A 23,737-nucleotide genomic window follows, 5' to 3' on the forward strand; every position below is an offset into this window, starting at 1 on the left:
ATTCGTGTGCTGGATAGTTTTATGTCAACTAGACACAAAGTCTTCAGAGAGGAGGGAACCTCAGTTAAGAAAATGCCTCCATAAGACTGGGCTGCAGGCAAGCCTGTGGGGCATTTTCTTAATTAGTGATGGATGGGAGAGGGCTCAGCCCATTGTGGGTGGTGCCATCCCTGGGCTGTGGTCCTGGGATCTATAAGAAAGCCGACTGAGCAAGCCATGGAGACTAAGCCAGTAAGCGGCACTCCCCAACAGCCTCTGTATCAGCTCCTGCCTCCAGGTTCCTGTTCTGTTTGAGTTCCTGTCCTGGGTTTCTTCAATAATGGACGGTGTAGATCAAACATGCCCCCCCTGGCTGCTTTGGAACTTACTATGTAGACCCAGTTGACCTTGAACTTACAAAATCCTCTTGCTTCTGCTTCCTGATTGCTGGGACTAAAGTGTATCACTACCATTGGCCTAGAGAAGTCTTTTATTGGGCCTAATGTTGCACCACCAGAGCAGGCAAAACACAATGATGTCTCCCATCTGCCTCACCAAGCCAGCAAAACTTCCTGTTTATAGCTAGAGAAGGGGTATTTGTACAACCATAGCAAAACTTTCATAAGGATCGTTTGTTTCCACCAATCACAACAGGTGAAGTGCTTCCCATCTGGGCTAGATATAGTTACTGGGCTTGTGCTAGCAAAAAACAAAAAAACAAAAAAATCCTGTGCCAGGGCAGTAGCTTCAGGAGCTGTAGCAAACAGCTGTGGTCATCATCGTGTAGTTTCTTCGAGGCATCTGTGACGTGCTCCAAGTGGCAGAGTAGCTGGCTGTTTGACAGTCCTTGGGCTCCAGGCAGCTGTAGAGTCAAGGGAAAGTCCAACAGCCACCAATTAGGAAGCCAGATTGCCTTCCCACATGTTTGCTATTTACAGGAAAGTGAGCTTCAGGAGTGCTTATAATCTGAAGCTGCAGACCTGATCGTTAACACTAATAGCAGTTTTTAACAGTGCTTTCACGAGGCTTAACTCCTGTCCCTGGGAGAGCAGAGTCCTTTCTTCTGTCCCCAGAGAGAAGCCAGTTCTGCCGTGGAAGAAAATTTCCCCGAGTCTGGACATGGGCCAGCCTGTAATGAACTCCAAAGCTCTGGCACACCTAGAGCCCTGGGCTGAATCTGCCCTGGGCTCGGGCAGGAAGACTCATCTCAAGCCCTGTGGGCCAGGAGAGCAATTTTCAGGGTACTTTTCCCCTGCCAGATCCCGGAAGTTCTTTTCCCAGGGCCCTGGGTCTCCCTGCCTAGGTAAAGGGGCAGGGGAGCCGGGTGAGAGGGTGTCAACGGAGAGAAATACTCTCCCAACACATGGCGCCATAAACTGGTTGTGGGAGTTTTGGTTATGTTGTGACAGGGTTTCGTGTAGCTGAGAGTGGAGGGTGGCCTTGAACTCCTGATTATCAGGCCTCTGTTTCCAAAGCTGGGATCCCAGGAGTGCCTCACCACTTCCGGAAGTGGCTGATGTGAGTTTCGACATCCACAGCTGCGTGGTGTGAGTCCGGTTCTTGTTCTTTTCTCAAGAAATATGTGCGGGAAGAGAGGTACCAGAAGCCCAAGACTGAGAAGTCCGTTACTTTACTCTTTCTAAAAGATTGTTTAATTTTTTGTCGGAGGAAAAAAACCATCCTGGCGCCGGGGTGTGCACCGAGTGAAGTGGAAGCGGGGACACACCCTCCTGTCACCGCCCCAGTTGGCGGGGAGGGCTGAGCCCACAGCGGGCTGGGCTCTGGCGGCAGGAGGATGCTTGGCTGATGCCAGGAGCTCGGGCCCGGCGGAAGGATGTTCCCGAGCGGGCTCTATCTGGGACGGTCGCGGCTGCTGCCGACGATCCGAGCCCGTGACCGTGCGTGTCCGAGGCTACGGTCACCCACGCCCCAGGTAGGGAGCGACGCAGGCTTTTGGGGGTCGCGGGTGAAAAGTTTGCGTCGGGCAACTTTGGCGAGAGTGAAAGCCAGGCAGTTCCCTGCGTGCTGCTCGGCGTGCCCCGACAGGTGGTGGCCGCGCGAGAGTCGTCCCTGGGCTGCAGGGAGACAGGCCAGAGTGGCCAGCGCGGGGTGCATCTCCCGGGAGTGCAGCCAGCCGACCCCAAGGTCCCCACCGAGGTGTCCTGCGGCTGGAGGAGGGGCCTGGAGAGGATGGCGTGCTGTTCTCAGGTGGCTGTGTCCAGGGGTGGGATGTCCCCCAGGTGGCTGTCACCAGGGTTGCCTGCTCCAGGGTGGACTGGCCCAGGACCGTGTCTTGTCCATCCTCCAAACCCCGAGCCGCTCCCTTTCACACCCCTCGTTACTTGTAAACAGGAGGCAGTGGTGAATCAGAGATGTGAGCTGTACCAGTTAGGCGGACACAGTTTGTGTCATGGCCTATGGAAACTCGAGGAGGAGGGGTGCGAGTCTGCAACGAAAAAGACATAGGAAGAGCGGGAAAGCGCTGACGCTGACGGGAGCCTGGGGGCGGGCGGGGAGGGGGAAGAACTCAGGCGGCCGCGGTTGGGGGCGGGGAGCTGAGTCGGCCCACCCCTCAGTTACTGGGTTAGCTTCAGATTGCTAAAGGCAGTGTGAAAGAAGCAGGGTCAGCTCTGCCTCTTTCATTTCCTGTTTCTTTTGCACACACACACACCCTCCCCTTCCTTGGATTCTGCTCCAAAGTATTAACCTGAGACTTCGGAATCTGACTTGATGCAGGAAATATTTCAATGCATTAAAAAAGAAACAACAACACTTCCTTCCTTAAATGTATAAAAGCAAGGGAAGAAGTCCATTTTGTTACTAATACCCAAGAAAAGGGCAAACTCCTTAAAACCTAACGTGGTTGAACTCAATGAGGTGGGTTGCGGGGAGAGGCTTCTTGGAAATGGTACTTCAAAGATTATCTTTCAGAGTCAAAGACATTCCAAACAAACTACTCCGTTCTTTGCCTCACAGCACAGAAATACACGTGATAATTAAACGCTGCTAATTATTAAGCTCATTTGACAATTCTGTAGGGCGGGCTGAGAATAGAACCAAACTACTAAGCATCACTCTATAAGGTCACGCCCATTAAAAACACCTGGAGTGATGTTTTATATGACTTCCAAGACTGGCAGCCCTTTCTCAAAGGATCAACACCAGCTCTAAGTCCTTTTCTCTGCACTGCCCACCTGAGGCTAGATATGGTGGTATCACGGAGTACCTGCCTCTAATGAAAAGAGACAGAGGCTGACTACATCTAGTAACAGGGATTGTAGCTCACTTAGCATCGCAAGAAGCCTTAAATTGGAATGATTTAATCTTAGGCTTAAGTCAGCTGCCCAGGCCATAAAGATACTTTGCAGAAGTGGGAATGCTTCCACCATTTGCCCATGTGACAAAATATTCCATCCCATAATAAATCCAAGCCTGTATTTTTACCTCTGTGTGTTCAGTTTTGCAGTCTCCGGGCCTCTTAAATCAGATCTCCCCGTTATCGAGACATTTTTTTATTCTGAGATATCACTGCTTTCCATATGAAACACTCTGGGGCTAAAGACAAATATCGTTGCTGTATATTTTCCCCTCAAAACCATTCCTGTCACCAAAAGCCCATGAAAACAGCTATAAAAAAAAAGGTTTCCTCATAAAAACGATAGCTTGCAAGGACTTGTCATAAGTCACGTCTTTAATAAGCATCCCCAGCTATAATCAGTCTTTTCTGAAATTATATGTGTGCATTTAATAACTTTGAAAAATACATGGTTCTCATCTTTTATGTGGTAGGTGGGTAATTATCTGCCAGTGTTTTATGGGTAGGAAAAAACCCCCACAGTTTGTTGATATGGATATGTTTAATGTAACAGAATTGTTTACTAAAGAACACATCTTGTCTGAAACAAAAACAAAAGGAATACATTGCATTATCTTTTCCCTGGCCTGGAATCTGTGATCATCATGTCTGGTGACAGCCGCTGCCTCCAGTGCTCTGATGTGGTTGTCAGGGTGACTGGAGGCTCCTGCTGGTGCACATGGGCACTGCTTCAAGCGACTACAGTGCCTGGTGAGTTGTATCCAAACAGAAAGCTCTTTCCCAGATGTGCCTTTCTTAATTTGGGTTTTCTGCTACTTAGATGGAAACAAAAAAATCCTGATAGGATTTTGTGTTCCCAAAACATTTAAATCCCCACCACAAGCTGTTTAACAGTTTTTTTTTAAGGCAAGTGTAGTTTGCTAAGAAACTCAAGGGTCAAATTTGCTGCTTTTTTAAAAAAAGATATTTCAGACCCTACAACTTGGAAGTATCGGGTTTCTTCTAAGTGGTGGCTTCTTTGAATTAGTTTTGTCTGTGGGGGTTTAGTGAACAAATTGTTCTTGTTTACCATCATGTCCTCCATGCTACCTCTAGTTTGCCCCTGGAGTGATGATGTGCCCTGCAGCTCTGCTTTCAGAGAGCTCTAGTCTCTGTCTGTCTGTCTGTCTGTCTGTCTGTCTGTCTGTCTGTCTGTCTGTCTGTCTGTCTGTCTCTCTCTCTCTCTCTCTCTCTGGTGACTGATGCTTTGACCTCACAGTAGTTGTAGACTGGTTTGTCTGTTAAACACTAGGAATCAGTGCTTAAAAATGTCATCACTTGCTACTTACTGTAATTAAGTGTATTTGTGTTGTTTTGTGGCAAACTAGACCAGGAAATCATTTCGTATCTTGGCAGATGAGTGTCTGTTGAGAGGCACTAAACTAGAAAACATGGGGTTAAATATTTGCTCACTATTTGGTGATAGCATGCGTGCAGGTCATCTAATTTTGTTGGTATTCAGCAACTGGGGCATCAGGGTGCCAGCAGGCTTGGCCCTGCCTCCTCTCAGCTCTGTAAGTTTGTCCGGGTCATTCGGTCTGTATGAGCCTGTCGTCCACTTTCAAAACCAAGATTTGTCTTGTTACTTTTAAAGTCCTTTTCATCTCTAGGCATGGCATTTTATCTTTTTTGCTGCCATGTTGTGAACAGGCCTTCTCTCCCACATGCTTTCTCCATGCTATACTGTTCAGTCAACACAGCAGGGCCAAATGACCTCCGGTTAAAGTCTCTTACATCATGAATTGTAGGCGGAGTTTCTGTCCCACCTGGTCCCACTGCCCTTCTGCCTCAAACATACACAGAGGTTTATATTAATTATAAACTGTTTGGCTGACTCAGGCTTCTTATTGGCTAGTTCTCTTTAAATTATTAACCCATGTGTCTCCATGTAGAATTGGCTTACCAGAGGATGCTGGGAGATGATACTCCTTCAGCAGCTACATGGTGTCCCTCTGGCGGCTCCTCTCTGCCTTCCTCTCCTCAGAATTCTCTTCTGGTAGCCACACCTATATTTCCTGCCTGGCTAGTCAGTGTTTTATTCATCAACCAATAAGAGAAACATATTTACAGAAGAACATCCCCCATCAAATGAGTTTTTCATCCTTCAGAGCTGACTGTGTTAGTTTGTCCTTAAACAGAAAGCTAGCACACCCCTCGAAGTTTCTATTTACTCAATTGGGATTTTATGTCCTCATAGATTAAGTTCCTCAATATTTTTCATTCTAGTATCTCCATCTATGAAATGTTGTCTATTCAAGAATGTATACTATTGGAACTCTAAAGTCACTATAGGTATTATAGGCTAACATAAAGGACATGTCATTAAGCAAGTAACAAATCAGCATAGTCTAGGAATCTATTTTAAATCCCACTTGGCTTTGGCATCATTTGTTCTTTTGATTTAAAATTTTATTTTATGCGTATGTCTGTCTGTGTATCATGTGTATGCCGGGTACCTGCAAAGACCAGAAGAGAGTAGCGGATCTCCTGGAACTGAAGTTACAGGCACTTGTGAGCCCCAACCCGGAGGCCTTGACCCGGTTTCCTCCTGAGGCCCAGAGTTTGGTGTGTAGCTCAGTGTTGCTCAGCTCCTCGCACCTCTGGGACAGTTCTTGGGTTCCCCGTAGGGTGGCGTAGTAGAAGCATTCATCTCCGTTGGCCTCTGTCTGCATTCGGTCACTCATGGGTCAATGGGTTCCTTGAAAAATTGAGAAATACCTGGACTGCAAGAGGTTACTGAAGGAGGCAAACATGTCCAACATCAAACACAGACACACATCATACATCATAACGCATACACCACACACATCATACATTATACGCATACATCACACACACATACGTCATACATCATACTCACGCATACACCTCACACATCAAATACATTCTCTCCTTGATCGCCTGCGGTCCAAGGCTGATGACCTCTTCTGTCTTTGTCCCTTGCCTTTGCAAGGTGCTTCTTCTCTTGACCAAATTACCAGCTGCTTTAAAAAAAAAAAGGTTTATTTAGTTTATGTATATAGTGCTTTATCTGCATGTATGCCTTTATGCCAGGAGCGGGCATCAGATCCCACTCTGGTGGTTGCAAGTCACCAGGTGGGTGCTGGGAATTGAACTCAGAACCTCTGGAAGAGCAGCCAATGCTCCTAACTGCTGAGCATCTCTCCAGCCCAGCTGCTTGGCTTTTAAACAACTCTAGCACTCTGTACTGTGAACTAGCTATTTAGGTCTTGAGTTGTGGGATTTTGTACCTAAATGTTCCCACTGAATTTCCCACACTGACATACCTTTGAAGCGACAGTTCTGTGGAATTCTATAATCAGTGCCTTTAAGAGGAGCCATGGAAGGAACTGCTGTGTTGTCTCAGTGTTAGAATGGGTGGGTTCTTCTGAACAGACGGAGTTGCAGTGGTGAACAGCAGTCAGTGATGTCATCTGTGTGCCGGCTGCTGGAAAGCTGAGGACCAGATCTCAACTCACTTCTAACAAAAGTGAAATGACTGACATTTCTATGGTGCTCAGCTCCATTTCCTCTGCCTTAAATTGTTTCCATCGTATCATCACCCTTTTTTCATAACCATTTTAATGGGGAAAAGGTAATTGACAAATACAGTTCAGAGAAGCATAAAATAATCAGCAGTTTGGTTTTTGAACCAATTGTTTTAAATAGTAAATCAAGGGAGTGCAGCAGGCCATTTGCTGCTGCCTGTTCACAAAGTCTCTTTGGTGCTTTTCCCATAGATGTGTCAGATGAAGTGATTTGCTGTGAGACACCACCAACTGTAATGCTGTGTGTGTGTGAGGTGTATGCGTGAGCATGATGCATGACGTATGTGTGATGTATGCGTATGATGTATGATGTGTGTGGTGTATGCGTATGATGTATGATGTGTGTCTGTGTTTTTATAAATGTGATGTATGATGTGTGTATGTGCACATGCTCATGTGTGGTGTATGTGTATGATGTATGATGTGTATGTGGTATATGCACATGATGTATGATGTGTGTCTGTCTGGTGTATGCATATGATGTATGTATGGTGTGTGTGTGTGCGTGCTCATGTGTGGTGTATGTGTATGGTGTGTGATATGTGTGTGGTATATGCACATGATGTATGTGTGTCTGTGTTTCTATGCATATGATGTGTGTGTGTGTGTTATGTGTATGTGTGTGGTGTATGTGTATGATGTGTGTGTATGTGTGTGTGTGTTATGTGTATGTGTGTGGTGTATGTGTATGATGTGTGTGTATGTGTGTGTGTTATGTGTATGTGTGTGGTGTATGTGTATGATGTGTGTGTGTGTGTGTGGTGTGTGTTATGTGTATGTGTGTGGTGTATGTGTATGATGTGTGTGTGTTATGTGTATGTGTGTGGTGTATGTGTATGATGTGTGTGTGTTATGTGTATGTGTGTGGTGTATGTGTATGATGTGTGTGTGTGTGTTATGTGTATGTGTGTGGTGTATGTGTATGATGTGTGTGTGTGTTATGTGTATGTGTGTGGTGTATGTGTATGATGTGTGTGTGTTATGTGTATGTGTGTGGTGTATGTGTATGATGTGTGTGTGTGTGTGTGTTATGTGTGTGTGTGTGGTGTATATGTATGATGTATGGGTATGCTTGCGGAGGCCAGAGGACAATCTTGGTGCTGGTCCTCACCTTTCACCTTGTTTTAGCCAGCCTAGCTTACAAATCTAGACATTCTCTTGTCTCTGCCTCCTATCACACTACAGGCACACCATGATTATAGACACGTGGTTTTCCCGAGTTTCTGGGGATTTGAACTCGGGTCCTCCAATATGCAGACATGAACTTTGACCACTAAAGCATGTCTCCAAGCCTGGATTCTTCATGTTTTCTTCCTCCTATCTTCATACTTTACACCTTCCTATTTTACTGCTACCCCTACTGTTGCCAAATAAGAGGATTGGTTCAATTATCCAGGCCTGTAAACTTTAAAGTTTCCAGCCTAATAAACTCATGACTCGTATTTTAATTTTATTATTATTTGAAACATGGTCTTACTATGTAGCTTTGGATGACCTGAATCTCATTATGTAGGCCAGGCTGACCTTGAACTCATAGAGAAACCCCTGCCTCAACCACCCACGCACTATGATTGAAGGCATGTGCCACTACTCCCAACTGTAGCTGATATTATTTGATTTGACAAGCCTTTACTCAACAAGACTAGAAAATATTATAAGACTTTTCCCCCAGAAGTTTCTGTCTTGAGATTTATAGTATGGGCAAGAATTGAGGGTGAATGTATAGGCGAGCAAGGTCATTGAGTGTTTGTTTGAATAGATTAAGGAGCAGGAAATAAATAGTAAAAAAAAAGCCTGTACAGAAAAATAGGAAGTGATGTAAGTCAGTGAAATGACCTCACATGAAGAAGCAAGCAGGGCCCAAAGCCTTGGGGCAAAGCCCAAGGAGAAGACATCTTGGAGGCCGGCAGGAGTCTTCCCCAGGGCTCTTGGGACACAATTACTGGATTGAGTAGACATTTGAGCTCAGTAGTATATTCCCTTTTCTTTCTTCCTTTACCTCTGAATGGCTATCAACAAAGCTAGCAATCCTGTTATATCCCTCTTTGTATAGTTATTGTGTTGGAAAAAAATCACCTTTTGGGTTTCTAAAGGTGAGCTCATGCATTTTTGAACCTCTTGGGTATAAACAGTAAATAACAATTTCACTGAACCTGCCCGGGAGCATGAGCAGACTGCAATTGTTTTCTGCAAACCTTTGTTGTTTCTCTGACCATGGGTGTCTTCGTGGGAGGGTGCTGTAAAATTTGTAAAATATTAGATGAATTTCCCTAGTGATGATGCCAATTTTCTAACCCTTTGCAAGGGAAGGGAGTCTTTGTGGGCTCCTCTTGTTCATCTCCAGCACCCAAGCTCAAGAGATCCATCCACTTTAAGCCCCTGGGGTGTTGGGATTACATGTGTGTGCTAACATCATGCCTGAGATAGATTTTATTTTATGTGCATTGGTGTATTGCCTGCATGTGTGTCTGCATGAGGGCACAGATCCTCTGAGGCTAGAGTATAATAGCTGTGAGCTGCCGTGTGGGTGCTGGGAATTAAACCTGGGTCCTTTGGAAGAGCAGCCAGTGCTCTTAACTGCTGAGCCGTCTCTCCAGCTCCCCTAAATGAGATCTTTGAAGACTGGTTTAAAGGCTGTTAATGGATAATAATGAATAATTGTGCATCCTAGAGGCTGACAGTAATGTGACCATAAACCTGGAAGGAAAAAAAATGGCGTAGAAACCCCTTGTGAACAGCTTAGCACAGTATTGACTTTCTGAACCTTGCTGGAGGATATCTGTGGCATTTTACAGCCTGCCCGCTCGCTTCTGTAGCCTTGCTTTCTGCTTGGAGAATCAAAAGCAATTTTCATTCTTCAAGAGGAAGTAGTGTCTCTCAAGTTTGGAAAGATCTTTCTACGGATTTGTTATTATTGACAACCAAATGAGTAAACTTTAAAATGAAAGCTACGGTACTTCCAGAGTGTCCCAGGTCCATGCCTCCGGCCCCAGCCCCTACTTCATACCCCACCTAATCACGTCCATCATGGCTGAGCTCATTATGCCTCCTGGCTTGTCCTGTGTTTTTCTCCTTCCTGTGGGCGATTATGGTTTCCCATCATCCCACTTCTAATGGCCACCTGTCTCCGCCCCACTTCTAATGGCCACCTGTCTCCGCCCCACCCGAGTTCATGGAGGGCTCTGTGATGGCTGCGGGTAAATCACACTTTCTCTGCCTACAGCACTGGATCATTGGACCGTGCGCTGCGTTTCTGTGCTCACATGATTGTTCCGGCTGGGTTCTAATAATTCATTGTGACCCAAATGATGCCGTCTCCATCACTGACCACCTCCGCCCCAGCACAGTAGGTGCATGACAAACGCTTGTTGGACAGAAGAATGACAGAATGGATGACAAAGAACAGACTGTGGTACACGGTTCCTTAATAAAGTCCTTTTGGTTCTTATTGCCCCAATCCCCTCTTCCAGCTAACTGGAGAGTGGGAAAATTCAAAGCATTAATCTGTCTTCTTTGTCCTATGAGCCACATATAATTGATTTTTTAAGTTAACCAAAATAATCCTTATGCACTTTTCCATTATAACCAAACTGTAGTTTTAACTCATATTTAATTTTATTCCAGACATGCATTCATATCAGGATATTGTAAGAAGTTATTTCACGTTTACTTGTGTGTCTATGCATGGATACTTCAAGTGCCTGAAGAGGTCAGAGGTGTCAGACAACCTGGAACTGGACACTGTATTAAACCATATAATATTATATACATAATTAGAGGCATGTGTCACCATGCTCCATCTGATTATAAATTTTAAGTTACATTTGTGTATGATGTGTTTGGGAGGGGAGTGGAGGTCAGAGACCATCACTCAGTAGTTCTTTCCTTCTATCATGTGGTTCTGACGACTGCACTAAGGTCCCCAAACTTGGTGGCTGGTACCCTAAGCTGCTAAGCCATCTCACCAAGCCAGGACTACAAGTTTAATCATTGAAACTTAAGTAATTTAAAAACCACTTAAAATTTATTTTTAAAATATTTGCTAAAAAATATAACTCCTGGGCAAAATGTAAAATAGAGTAAACTAAAAAGAAAAAAGCAGTTTTTGTAGTAGGGTGTGCACAGACCCTACAGTAGCCACTCCCGTCCCTTTCGTGAACGTGGTCCATTTCCCTTTGGTGTGAAAAGTGGGCATGGATAAGGCTGCCATCCGTTGCTCTTCCTGGTGGCATCCGTTAAAGGAAGCCCCGGGGGTGCAAAGCTGAGTTCTGAAGACTTGGTTCTCACACCAAGTCCTGAGCCCAGCACAGCAGTTGCTATTCATCTGCAGACTCACACAGTGTTGAATATGCAGGTGTGGAGTGTTGAATAGAGACTTATTTACTTAAAGAGCTGGGGGGTCATGCAGGGACTGTAGCCAATGCTTCCAATTTCTCTAGATGTAGCAAGGAGGATTAATAAATGGTGGCATCTAAGTATCTTGTGTATGTGCGTGGGGGGGGTCCTAGCTATTGCCAGAGCCTCTGCTGTGCTACTGTCGCTTTGACCTGTCCCACCTCCATTCCATCCTTAGCTGGAAGTTCCCCTTGGTTAGATTGGCTTTCTGTGAGTGAATGGTAGGGCACCACTTTCCATGGTTCTGTCTCTTCATGAGACAAAATTAATTACTAGAGGCAATAAATCTAGAAGAGTTCAGAGATGGGCCATCATCAGACATTGTAAGCCCAGTACACATCAACTGTCCCAGTGTTCTGGGGGCTGGGGCAGGGAAATCTAGAATTTGAATTTAGCCTGGGCTACATAGGGACTTCCAAACCAGATTATGCTACACAGCAAGACTCTGTCTCAGAATCAAACACACAGAGTTGCGGAGATGAGGTCTAGTTTAAGCAAGCTCTTAGAGTAGGGTAAAGGTTTAGCAGACATGATTGGAGATAGAGGAGGGTCAGAGGGGAGTCTGCAAGCAGGGGCTTGGATCACCCTGAGCTGCCATGGGAAGCCACACGCACTCTTTAGGAAGTGCCATCTCTGGCTCCATGTCCATTGGAGTGCTAGATAGAGTAGCAAGTATAACACAAAGGTCTCAACTTGTGGGTCTCGATCCCTTTGGGGAATTGAATGACCCTTTTACCGAGGTCACCTAAGACCATCAGCCATATCAGCCATTTACATGACTGTTCACAAAAGTAGCAAAATTACAGTAGCAAGTAAAATTTATTGGGGGTCACAACATGAACTATATTAAACAGTCACTGTATTAGGAAGGTCAATAACCACTGTTATAATACAAGAATCCTGTTATAAACTGTCGCATGCTGCAGAACACATCTCCTAGAATGTCAACGTGTTCCAAAGAAACATTTCCTAGTCAGAGGCAGCCCACACTAACCCACAACACTGGTTATTTTGTGTGTGTGCACAGGGGCCAATCTAGGAATGGGAAGGAGTTGGATGGCTGACCTATAGTGGTCCAGAATAGACTTCAAGTTGGGAATACCACATTAAGAAATCGATTGGGGATTGAGTGAGTCAAAAGATACACGCTATCCTATGGCATCCTAGCCTGTTTCCCCAGACGTAACCAATCTTGTTGCTATGGCTATAACATTGGGTCATTCTCAAAAGCTACTTCTTCACCTCTCTTTGCACTCATGTAGGAGATTATGGCCAAGTTCTAGATATGCCAAGGAAGGCGGATGTGATCAGAGTAATGACTGCTTCCTGCTTTAGCTACGGAGTTGGTTGCTTGGCTAGGCATTGTGGATTACTCCTGGAACCCCTCAGGAGAGCAGAGACAGGATTGCCACAAGGGAAAACAACAGGAGGAAAGGAAGGAAGGAGGAAGCAGATTTCTTTCCTCCCTTTCTGTGTCTAGAAAGCAGATGTAGGACTGTCAGCTCATACCTTCTGAAGTAGTTGACCTCTAGAAGATGAGGAGACAACTGGCTCCAAGGAATCTGTTGTTCCCAGAAAATCCTAGGGCCCTCAATAGTGTACCCACTGGAAAAAACAACTTCCTTTTTAACTGTGCCACACTGTATTTGGGAGTCTGTGTTTTGGGCAGCATTTTCTCTGCTTCACCTTTTTGGTTTTTCCCAGAGTCTCGTAGCTCAGACTGACAGAAACTTGAGCCCTTCTGCCTCGACCTTCTGAGTGCTGAGCTCACAAGTGTGTGTCACAGTGTCTAGTGGCTAACCAGAAACCTCTGAATTGTAGAGATTGAAATGCTGTAGGGATGGGTGCTGTTGGAAACTCCCAGAATTACTATTCAAGTCTGCAGCATGGTTACCCATGATTCATAGCACAACAAAGAGAACAGCCAATAAATATGTGGATATAATACATTTCATACAGCATAACAATTTGCCAAATGTTCACTAGCTGATACCTGTTTTCTTTCTAGCTAACATTTGATATTTGGTCTTTCCTGATTAGATAGATAGAAGTCATCTTTCTGTCTACTTATGTTTTTGTTGTTTTTCTCATTCACTGGATACCTGTTTACTCCCCTCCATTAGGGCTTTCTGCATTATGTCTTTCTCCTTCCATGAATAATGTATTTCTTTGAGCACTGTAACTCTTAAAAAGCAGGTATCATATTGGCTGTAGATTTGGGCATATAATCTTTTTTATTTACTAGCACAAGTACTTGGCATTTGGTGATACATGAATGAAGTATAAGATGATAGATTTCATTGTCTGCATGAGAAAGGATGTTAATCTAGACCAAGGATTCCTCCTATGAATTTCTAGTAGTTTAGGCATTGCAGACAATGTGTACCTGAATAGGCAAAGGTGTGTTCTAACAAATGCTATTAAACAAACAAACCCAAAAGAGCGATTGAAGTCCAACCCCTGGACACCATTCGCTGACCTTTGGTCTATAGATCTCCATTTTCATAGTAGCAGTGAAGATGGTGTGCTAGAAGATGAACTTGGACCTAGCAACTCCATCTTTACGTAGTGGGATGAGGTAAAGGAGTACAAAAAGGACACATCATGACGTCATGGTTGCTGCCCACAGAGCTAGGAAAACAGGGACTGGTATTACGGAACAAGGGGATGGAGTGTGAAAGTGAATATAAATCTCAACCATTTTCTGTGTTTAGGCTCCAGTGCCCAACAGGTATGAAATTAAAACAAAACAAAACAGTGAGACAATTGTGATTAAAGTGTAGAGTGAACTACTGTCCGGAGTCAAGAAAATAACTGGCCAAGTGATACATTCTGATTCTTCGGGACAAAGCGATATGATGGGCAGAGGTATCACTGAAAGGTGGTGTGCTGCCATAGGCGTCCATTCCCATAGATTTCTCTTCAGCATCAGCATTAAGTCTCGGGGGAGGCAGAGCAAACAATACAACTTCCCCCAAGTGTGTTTGCTGAAGAGTGAAGCACTGTTAGAAACTGTCAGAGCACTGTTAATGGTAGGACTTGATTGTCAGCACCACTTTGGATGCTTACTGATCCTCTAAGGTAGCCAGGATCCCGAGGACCAGGGAATTTGACTCCTTAGTTGATGGCTGCTATGTCCATCCCTGGTACCCATGCTGGCTGCTTCCGATACTGTAGGGCTGCTCAAGAATGTTGCAACCATTCCAGTTGGCCCCTCCAAATAACTCCACTCCAACAGGCACTTTCCTCACCACTATGGTTACACACAGCTTGCCATCACAAACCTTGGGGGATCTCTAGCAAAGAGTTTACTCGAGCCAGTGGGGGCAGCACTACCTACTGACGGTCCTATACAGCACAAGACCTGACGTTGATACCAGTACGTTCCTGCTTTTGTGCAAAGGTCGCTGTGATAGGTAAACATCCTTGGCCATATTTTGGCTGTATTTAAGGATGCTGTTCAGCTCAGTCTTCAGGCAGTTGAAAGACTTTCTACTGCCATTCCTTGGTGTAGTCACATGGTCTTAACAAGGTTCTCTTCTGGTTGGGAGGTGGGGTTGGGGAGACAGGGAAATAGACAAAGAGACAGTCAGAGAAGAGATAGAGACAGACTAGGCCTGGCATGGGCTTTTGAAATCTTAAAGTCCACCACCCAGTGATACACTTCCTCCGACAAGGCTACATCTCCTAATCCATCTCAAAGAGTGCCATTTGCTGGTGACTAAGCGTTCAAATATATGAGCCTATGGGGTTCATTCTTAGGCAAATCACCATACCCTGTCCCCAAACAATAACAGTAAAAGTCAACTCACATGTTGGTGCCATTGAATCCAAGACCTTGAGGAACTTCCATGTCTTAATACCATTGTTTTTCTTTCATGAAATGGTTCTGTGTTTTAAAAATGACCATGCACTAGCTCTGGTCCTCACCTTCAGGAGACACTTGAGAACCAGTATTGATCTATTGCTCTGTCAACCACAGGTCTGTCAACCACAGGCAACTTCCAAAGTCAAACGCACACAGGACATTAGTTTTGCAAGGTAATATGGGCCAGGCCTCGGGGTGTTACATGTCACTTGAGCTCATATTCCGTTGAATATTTCACTGAATGTGGCACATGGCTGCATTTAGTACAAAGGGCTGAGCATGAGCTACATTGCAGGTAAACCTGACTACCGTAGAAGGAAGAACAGAGTCCAGTGGAAATTTAGCTTTAATTCCTAGAATTCCGTTAAGCAGAAATGAGGTAACTTTGTTTTAGGGGTGGTCACTGAACTGCCAAGGCACCCCAGGGGTTCCTTCCTCTGCAGGAAATGGTTATAGGAAACATGATTTCTTCCTGAAAAATTCAAAAGTGAATTATGAAGATTCAGTGTTTTTAATTTGTCCAGAACAGGATCATTTGACACCTTGCTGGGTTCATTATAAGCAGCCCTCCGGGCAGAAACTTAATAGGAAAGGGCTAAGAGGAGAGAGAGAAGCATTTGAGGCCAGGCTTTGCATTTGTGAGCGAACACATGAGGAGGAAGAGGAGAAAGACAGCCGAGGAAAGATGCCCAGAGTGCAGTTTAGGGAATGATTTCCTTTAGAAGAATTGTGATTAGCAGCTACAAGAGCTATAGTCAATGCTAGAAAAATGTCATAGATCTCAAGAATATGAGTTTAATGGCATTTCATTAGCTTGCCGTGGATGTGGCTCCCAAAATAGGAAATCAGTGTTACATGTACTCTTTCCTGCCAACCACGTAGGTCCTGCTGCTGCTTCAGCCCCCAAATAATACGAGACACTATATTAATTATAAATCTGCAGGCTGTTGACTAGGTCTTCTGATCTGCTAGCTCTGTCTTAATTACCGACCCATTTCTATGTCTAAGTATTTCCACATGGTCTTATCTTACTGGAGAAATGTCCGGAGACAGGGTACTCCTCTGGTATCCTACATGACGGCTGACTGTGCCTACACTTCCCAGAATCCTCATCTCCTAGACCAGCCTATCTTGCTTCCCTATTGGTCAGCAGTGTTTTATTCATCAATAAGAGAAACATATTTACAGAATGACATCTCCCATCAAATCAGCTACTTAGGATAAAAATTGTGCCTTAGAATAAAACAGAACACCAAGGCTAATCTCCTGCAGTTAGGTAATACACAGAGATACATTAACTTGATTTTGTATTTCCTAACTACATTGGTCCAATTGCATGTTTTCAGTTTGTAAACATGATTTTTGGCTCTGATTTGTCTGGCTTGACTATTGCTATTGATCAGTATCAGAAGGGTGGTCTCGGGATGCTAGAAGGATTTTCCATTCATGTTTCTTATCATGATGCTTCAGCATAATTGTTTTACCTAATGAGATAACAAATTTGCTGTTGATACTTACATATTCTTAAACTTTGATACTCCAGAATCATCAGTGAAATATTAACAAGGCCTCAATGAAGCTGGGCAGTGGTGGCGCACACCTTTAATCCCAGCACTCAGGAGGCAGAGGCAGGCAGATCTCTGTGAGTCTGAGACCAGCCTGGTCTACCGAGCGAATTCCAGGACAGGCTCCAAAACAATACAGAGAAACCCTGTCTCGAAAAAACAAACAAAAAACCCAAAATAAAATAAAAAACAAATAAACAAAAAAAACCCCAACAAACCTCCCCCCCCCGAAAAACAAGGCCTCAATGAAAGCCTTGTCTTAAAGAGCTAACATATGTAATATACACATAATGTTTTATTTGGCATATATGTATATTACTTCTGTTCTAAACATCATTGACCCTAGCTGGCATCACAGTAGAAAAATTATCACTTTCTCTGGAGACTTCCTGTTCCCATCCTCCACTATAGTAGCCTGACATTGGTTAATAAATATGGTTTATTTATTTCCACTGGTTAGTAGAAAAACAATCGGTAGTTCTACAAAAGGCAGCGCCTCTCAATGGGTGTGAGGGTAGGTTGAGCCAGTTTTCTCTTGGTTGCTCTGTAGGAAGGCTTGGGGAATTTCAGTTCACCTACAAGTCATCATGAATGTGGTGTTCTAGAACACTCATCTTGCATGATTCTTTCACTGAGGTAAGAGGGGTACAGTCCCATCATATCCCAGAAGGATTGTCAGGCTGCGCTAGGGTGTCATGTTTTGTTATTGGGGACAAATGTTATTGTTAGCAAAAGGACATGAATATATCACTGGAATATGTCACTGGACTTGGTTTCCTGGCTGTTTTCCCCATGGCTGTGCTGACAAAAACAGTTTAAAGGAAAGGATTTGTCATGATTTGAGGAGACAGTCCAGTCTGCAGGGAAGGCTCTAGTGGCCGGTCACATTACATCCTAGTCAGAAAGCAGAGAGTGGTGGATGCCACACCCACTCCAGTGGTGTCTGCATGACGAGCCTAAAAACTCGGTCGCAGGCCTGAGGCAAAAGTTTCATGGAAACTGGTCTCCTGGAAGTCCCTGGCGTCCCATATCAAAGATGTGTTCTAGATTTGTTCTAGCAATAACCGGTAGATGTTTCTGTATCCTGTCTTCTTTGGTATTAATTTCTTTTGTAGGAATAAGTATGCCTCAAGGGTCCAATCTGATTGACGGTCCAGTAAAATTGGATGTTCTTCCTCTGGTCACCACTGGTGTTCCAACTTGCTTTCCGAAAACAGAACTAACAAAATCAGGGGCCGATGGTGGGCTCCTTCAGTCTGTAAAAAATTTCTCCAAATGTTTAAAACAACGGCTGCCCCCTTCCTTATACTGCAATTTATAATAAAAATAGGTAAATAAATATAAAAAAAGTGCTGTATTATACTCTAAATTTCATAAAAAGGCTTGCTAAAGCAAGACTCCCTTGATGTCTATTATCCAAGGCACAGCAAAATAGTATAATCAAAAAGTCAAAAAAAGCAGGCCAATAGTGAGTTAAGCACTAAATCAAAAATTAAAACTATGGCTGGGGCATATGCCCATAAGTCAGGGCAAGTAATTCTAAAAATAGGTTAATCTCAAAGCTAATGTTATCATGTTGTAACTACTGTCTGGTTACTGCAGGTTGTTATGTATTTAATTTTCAATTTTCAATTTCTAGTCTCATAATGTGCCTTATGTGCCAGTTTTGCTAACTTCAATGTACCTTAACACATATACAAAATTATTCCTATTTTAAACTTATAGTCTTATAATGTGCCTTATGTATCAATTTTGCTGACTTCAATGTACCTTAACATATGTACAAAATTAACTTCCTTACTTCCTCATGTAATAAAAGTCTAATGCATGCTTTAAAAAATTACACTCAGATTCATCACTCTTGTGTTTGTGTCTGTCACTTGCCAACTCTTTGCCCACTTGAGTACCAAATCCCTAATTCTCCCCAGGTTGAGGTCCCTCCCTCCCCACCGCACCCCACTCTGTCTGCCTGCGGCATTTGGGTTATTTTCTGTTTCTCACAGTCCTGGATATCCATGCTGGCAACGCCCCCACCTGTAGTTAAGATGGGTCTTCCCACATCAATTAACTTACGAGGTAATTTCTCACAGACATTCTCAGTGGCTAAACCATCGCTCACAGGTGTCTCTGGAGGTTTGTGTCCCAAGTAACTCAGAACCTGTCAGGCTGATAACACTAAATATCACAGATGGTGAATAAGACATAGACAATTAAGGAGCCAGGTATTTTTTTCTAACAGTTTTATAGAAGAAATCAAAGTGAGATTCTTTAAAATTTGTTTTTATTTTTTATTTTCAGACAGGGTCTCATTTAGTCCAGGATGGTCTTGAACTCCCCTTGCAGCCAAGGCTCCCCTTGAACTTCTGATCCATCTGCCGCCACCTCTTGAGGACCAGGATTCCAGTCATATACTACTGTACCACATTTGTACAATGTTAGAAATTAAACCCAGGGCTTTGTGCATGCTAGGTAAGCTCTTTATCCACTGAACTATATGCCCAGCTCAAGATATTTACATTCAAGTAGCTGAGAGGGTATTGTGAAAAAGTGGTCCCCTCAAAAAAGTTGTATCTAAGCAAGCAAACCTGTCCCAACACTGGAGAGAACAGCGAGGCAGATTTGGTTCAGTTGCAGAGTCTATTTTATTGTACCTAGTTTGGTTCTTCGTTGCTTCTCATACCATAGGAGCTGTGTCACTCGAGGAACTCAGGCAGAAGCTGAAGATGACAGGAGGCTAGTGCTAGAGAAGCCACCAATGTCCCACACCTTAAGAGCCTGCTAAGTAAATACGCCAGATCCAGGACGCAAACCCGCTTTGTTTCTCAAGTGTCTCTCCAGCATCCCCTGTTAAAAAGTGAAACTTCAGAGCTGTTCAGTAAAGGAAAAGCATTGAAAGACTCAGATCCGTTTAGACAATGGGGTAAATTTGGAGCAGATAGGCAAGGCATTGATAATCGCCACAGGGTACCAGGAGAGCCTTTGGCAGCCGCATTTGAGCGTGGCCAAGCTGTGTACACCAAGGGAAGAAGGTAGGCAACACAGTAAAAGAGTACCCGCTTACCATGGCTATTCTGTGGTCATGGGATGTCGCTCAAACACAACATGGATGAGTTATAGAGATCCAGACTCTGTATGAGGCGTATAAGCATGTAGGGGCATTAGAATGAAAGCTCAGAAGTTGGGGTGGAATACTGAAAAGCCGAGAGGCTGGCTTAAGTAGTGGGATCTGGGATTGGGCCGTTAATCCTTAAAATTCCTTTCACTTCTCATGCTCTCTGAGGTTTCAACATCGTACAAATGTGCTTTAGTAGTGTATGAATGAAATCCAGGACTCAAGAGGTGGAGGCAGAAGGATCAGAAGTTCAAGGACAACCTTCGCTGCAAGGGGAGTTCAAGACCAGCCTGGACTACATGAGATCCTGCTTTCTTTATTTCTTTTTTTTTTAAATTAGACCTCTAATGTCCATGAAAAAGTTGGAAAACAGTGAAATTTTAGAGACTTATAAACTCAGGTGCCTTGCAAAAGATTAGTTGGTTGCTGCTATCTCTCTTGCTGACCAAGGAAAGGCTTAAGTTGTTCGTAGAGTGATATTTTGTGAGGCTAGATTTGTTTGGGCCCTTTTTGTTTTTACTAAACTAGTAATTGCCGCAAAACTTTTGGGTTTCAAATGCTGTAAAGTTTTTCCCAGAAGCAACATGGCCTTGCTATGCATAGCTGTTGTTTAAGCTCAACTGCTCGGCTATCAGCCTTACTCTTCTTATATGAAGGTTCATTTAATTAGTTTATTCTGTTTAGTGAGATTGTGCTGCCATTTAATTAACGGAGTTGGAATGTCTGCCAGTGACTAAACATTGTAATCAACAGTAGTTGTTAAGTCAGCAATTATGTGGAAACATAAAAGTCAAATCTGTCTTAGAAATTACATGTCCTGAATGAACCTTTCAAACCGAGCTAGAAGAAAATATCTTAATATTTATGCCAATTTGCTTAGACCTATTAGACATTTGATAACAATCTTGCACTGGCACACCATTAAAATTATTAATGTTTTCACATAGTGAGGTTATTAGCTCTGAAACTCGAGAAAGCAACTTTGTTGTCTCTACAAGCTGTCTTGCTTTCTGGGGACTGTCCTTACGTCTATCTCAATGGTTCAGCATCTTATCTACACCCTTACGTCTATCTAAGAGGTTCAGCATCTTATCTACACAGCTCAGTTATTGGCCATCTTGCAGGTCATGACCTTCGTTCCAGTGTTCCCCTAATTTGGAACTTAGATTGGAGTCTGGGATGCACAGCTCTACTAACTGCACTTGGAGCTGTTGGGTGGTGACCAATGCCTGCAGTTAAGCAGTGAAAATCAATTCCAGGTCCTAAGCAAGGTAATGCTTATGTGCAAAATATGAATGAAGAGAATTTTCCACCCTCAACATCACTCTCTGGTCTCTGATCCTAGTGCATTTATGAGGCTTAATTGAATCCTTCTTTGTAGTTCCCCTGAGAGACAATTCTTATGTCCTTAGAGTAATTTCTGTTTTTGCTTAAACCAACTCAAGTAGATATTTGTTCCTTTGTCTAAACAGTAAATATATAGGAAGCCATCATCAGGCCTATAGGGAAAACATCTAGATCTTGGTAGAGAAACGGACAGTGGCCATGAGTGGCTCTCAAAAAAAAAGACAGAAAATAAAAATATGAATAGACATGAAAACGAGTCAGCCTCATTAGTAGCCAAAGAAGTAGAACAGGAAACAAATATTTTCTTTTGGGGGGGACCCAAATTGACCAAAACAAAGATAATACTTGTATGAGTTGGTTTTCTTTCATTGTGATAAAATATCCTGGAAAAAAAAGGAAGTGAGAGAAAAAAGGGGTTTATTTGGCAAACTCTGTCATGGCAGAGAGGGCATGGCAACAGTCAAGGAATCATGGCTGAAGGGATAGAAAGCAGGTTGAGCACATTTTTATTTATATGCAATAAGCAGAGAATGAAAGAACAGGAATTGAGGCAAGGTCCTCAATGACATACTTCTTCAAGGCTCCACCTCCTTAAGACCTTAAGACTCCATAACTTCCCTAAACACAGCTACCAACTGAGGACCAAGTATTCAAACCCATGATCCTATAAGGGGCATCACTCATTCCAAACACCACAACACTCAAAGCCTGAAGCAAAGCATGATGGGAAGTCCCATGGTTTCTAGTGAGGGTGGAAAGAGACAGCGTACCTACTGGTTGCAACAGGAAGCAGAGGGCCCCTCCTGATCAACCATAAACAGAGGAGAGTTTATACAGAAAGGATTATTCTCTAGGTGTGATCGCAGGAAAACCAGTAGGGATGCTGGAACCCTAGTACAAATCCTGGCTGAGAGGCAAGGAGTAAGTTGTAGACCACAACCCTGACAAAAGGACCAAGCCAGGCACTTAGGAGTAACCTTCTCTTACATGTTAACATTCCAGAACACATTCAAACTGAAGTATAGCATGAGCTCTAATAGTTACTAATAGTTACTAATAGAAGCCCCAAGTTAGATATAGGGGTAAATGCTGAGAGATCAGAGAGACAAAGGAGTAAGCCACAGTCACACCTTACCTCCTCAACTTCCCAGCTGAAAAGAGAAAGCTCCCATCTCCTCCTGCCTTATATATCTCTCTCATCCCAGCCATATCACTTCCTGTCTGTCTGTATAGACCTCCAGATCTCTGACTCTTGACTAGTGGCCAGCTTTGCCCTCAGATCTTCAGGCAAACTTTGTTAGAGCAGAAACAAAATATCACCACACTGGAGTTGTAAAGTTCTAGTTAAGCTGCTCAACGAAGGAGCAGATTTTCAAAGTCAAGCTTATATAAACCCCATGAATGTTGACTATCAGCAGCCATTGAAGTTAGCACTCTTTGTTTTAATTAATAATGCGTAGCCGCAGCCCATCCTCCACATATGCCATTCTGGACGGCAAGTTTTTTCACTCAGACCTGTCACTACAGTACCTGGAGATGTGTTGAAATTACCCTTATGCAATCAGTTGCTCAAGCAACTGAGGCAGAAGCCCAGCCCATGCCTCTAGGATGAGTTCCCCAATGGCTAGTCTATTTTGCGGCAGAGGGATGGCTCTTAGTCTGGAAATAAAACTTTTCAAGCTTTTATTAAGCTGGGTGACTTGAAGAGCTTCAGCTGCCACTAAAACTTCATTGTTCCATGATCTGAGATGGGTGCTTGAATTCTCTGAGAGATGATGAGGCTGGCTAGGTTTTTGTCAGTTTGGCACAGGCTAGAGTCATTTGGGAAGAGGAAACCTCAGTTGGGAATTCCTCTGTTAGACTGGCTTCCTTGCTTCTCTCCTCTGTTTTTCCACATGAGCTTCCCCTGGAACTAAAGTTTAGTATAGTTTTGAGCCACCACATGGATGCTTGGGACAGAACCTAGGTCCTCTGTGAGAGCAACAGATTCTTTTAACCACTGGTCCATCTCTCCAGCCTGTGGGGGCATTTTCTTGATTAATGATTGATGGTCCACCATGAGTGGTGCCAGCCCTGCGCAGGTAGTCCTAGATGGAGTAAGAAAGCAGGCTGAGTAAGGCCAGAGGAGCACATCAGTGAGCAGCACTCTGTGTGGTTTTGCTTAAGTTCTTGCCTCTAGTTCTCTGCTCTGAGTCCCTTCCCTGACATACCTTCATGATGGGCGGGGATGTGGAGGTGTAGGCCAAATACACTCTTCCCTTCCCAGTTGCCTTTGGTCATGGTATTTATCATAGCAATAGAAACCTAACTAATGCAATGACCTAGCCATACTACCTTCATATTGAGGATATAAGTATGACATTTCCTCAGCCTCTTTAGGCTTCCACATGGACAATAAGTAAACTGTTGGATAAAACTCCAGATTGCACATTTATCTCCAAGAGAAGCAACAATTTGGCTTTATAGAGAAAGAAACTAGAAGAGATTTAATTTTTTAAAAAATCAGATTTAAATGGGGCTTTAAGACTAAGACTGTTGGGATAGCTTGGTGTAGTGGCACATGCCAAT

At 43.8% G+C, this 23,737-nt stretch overlaps 1 protein-coding gene across 2 annotated transcripts in view; it reads left to right on the forward strand.

Moving 5' to 3' along the window:
* Positions 1–1,381: 1,381 nt before the first annotated feature.
* Mcub (mitochondrial calcium uniporter dominant negative subunit beta) overlaps positions 1,382–23,737 on the forward strand; it is a 58,007-nt gene continuing 35,651 nt past the window's right edge. The window contains exon 1 of one of the 2 annotated variants that reach the window (XM_013122604.3): positions 1,382–1,912. In XM_013122604.3, coding sequence (XP_012978058.1) covers positions 1,814–1,912 — 99 coding nt within the window. In that variant the 5' untranslated portion in view covers positions 1,382–1,813. The remainder of the gene's footprint in view (positions 1,913–23,737) is intronic. The other variant, XM_005082814.4, reaches the window with a different exon arrangement.

Source organism: Mesocricetus auratus, unplaced genomic scaffold, assembly GCF_017639785.1.
Source record: "Mesocricetus auratus isolate SY011 unplaced genomic scaffold, BCM_Maur_2.0 Super-Scaffold_100009, whole genome shotgun sequence".
Classification (NCBI taxonomy): domain Eukaryota; kingdom Metazoa; phylum Chordata; class Mammalia; order Rodentia; family Cricetidae; genus Mesocricetus; species Mesocricetus auratus.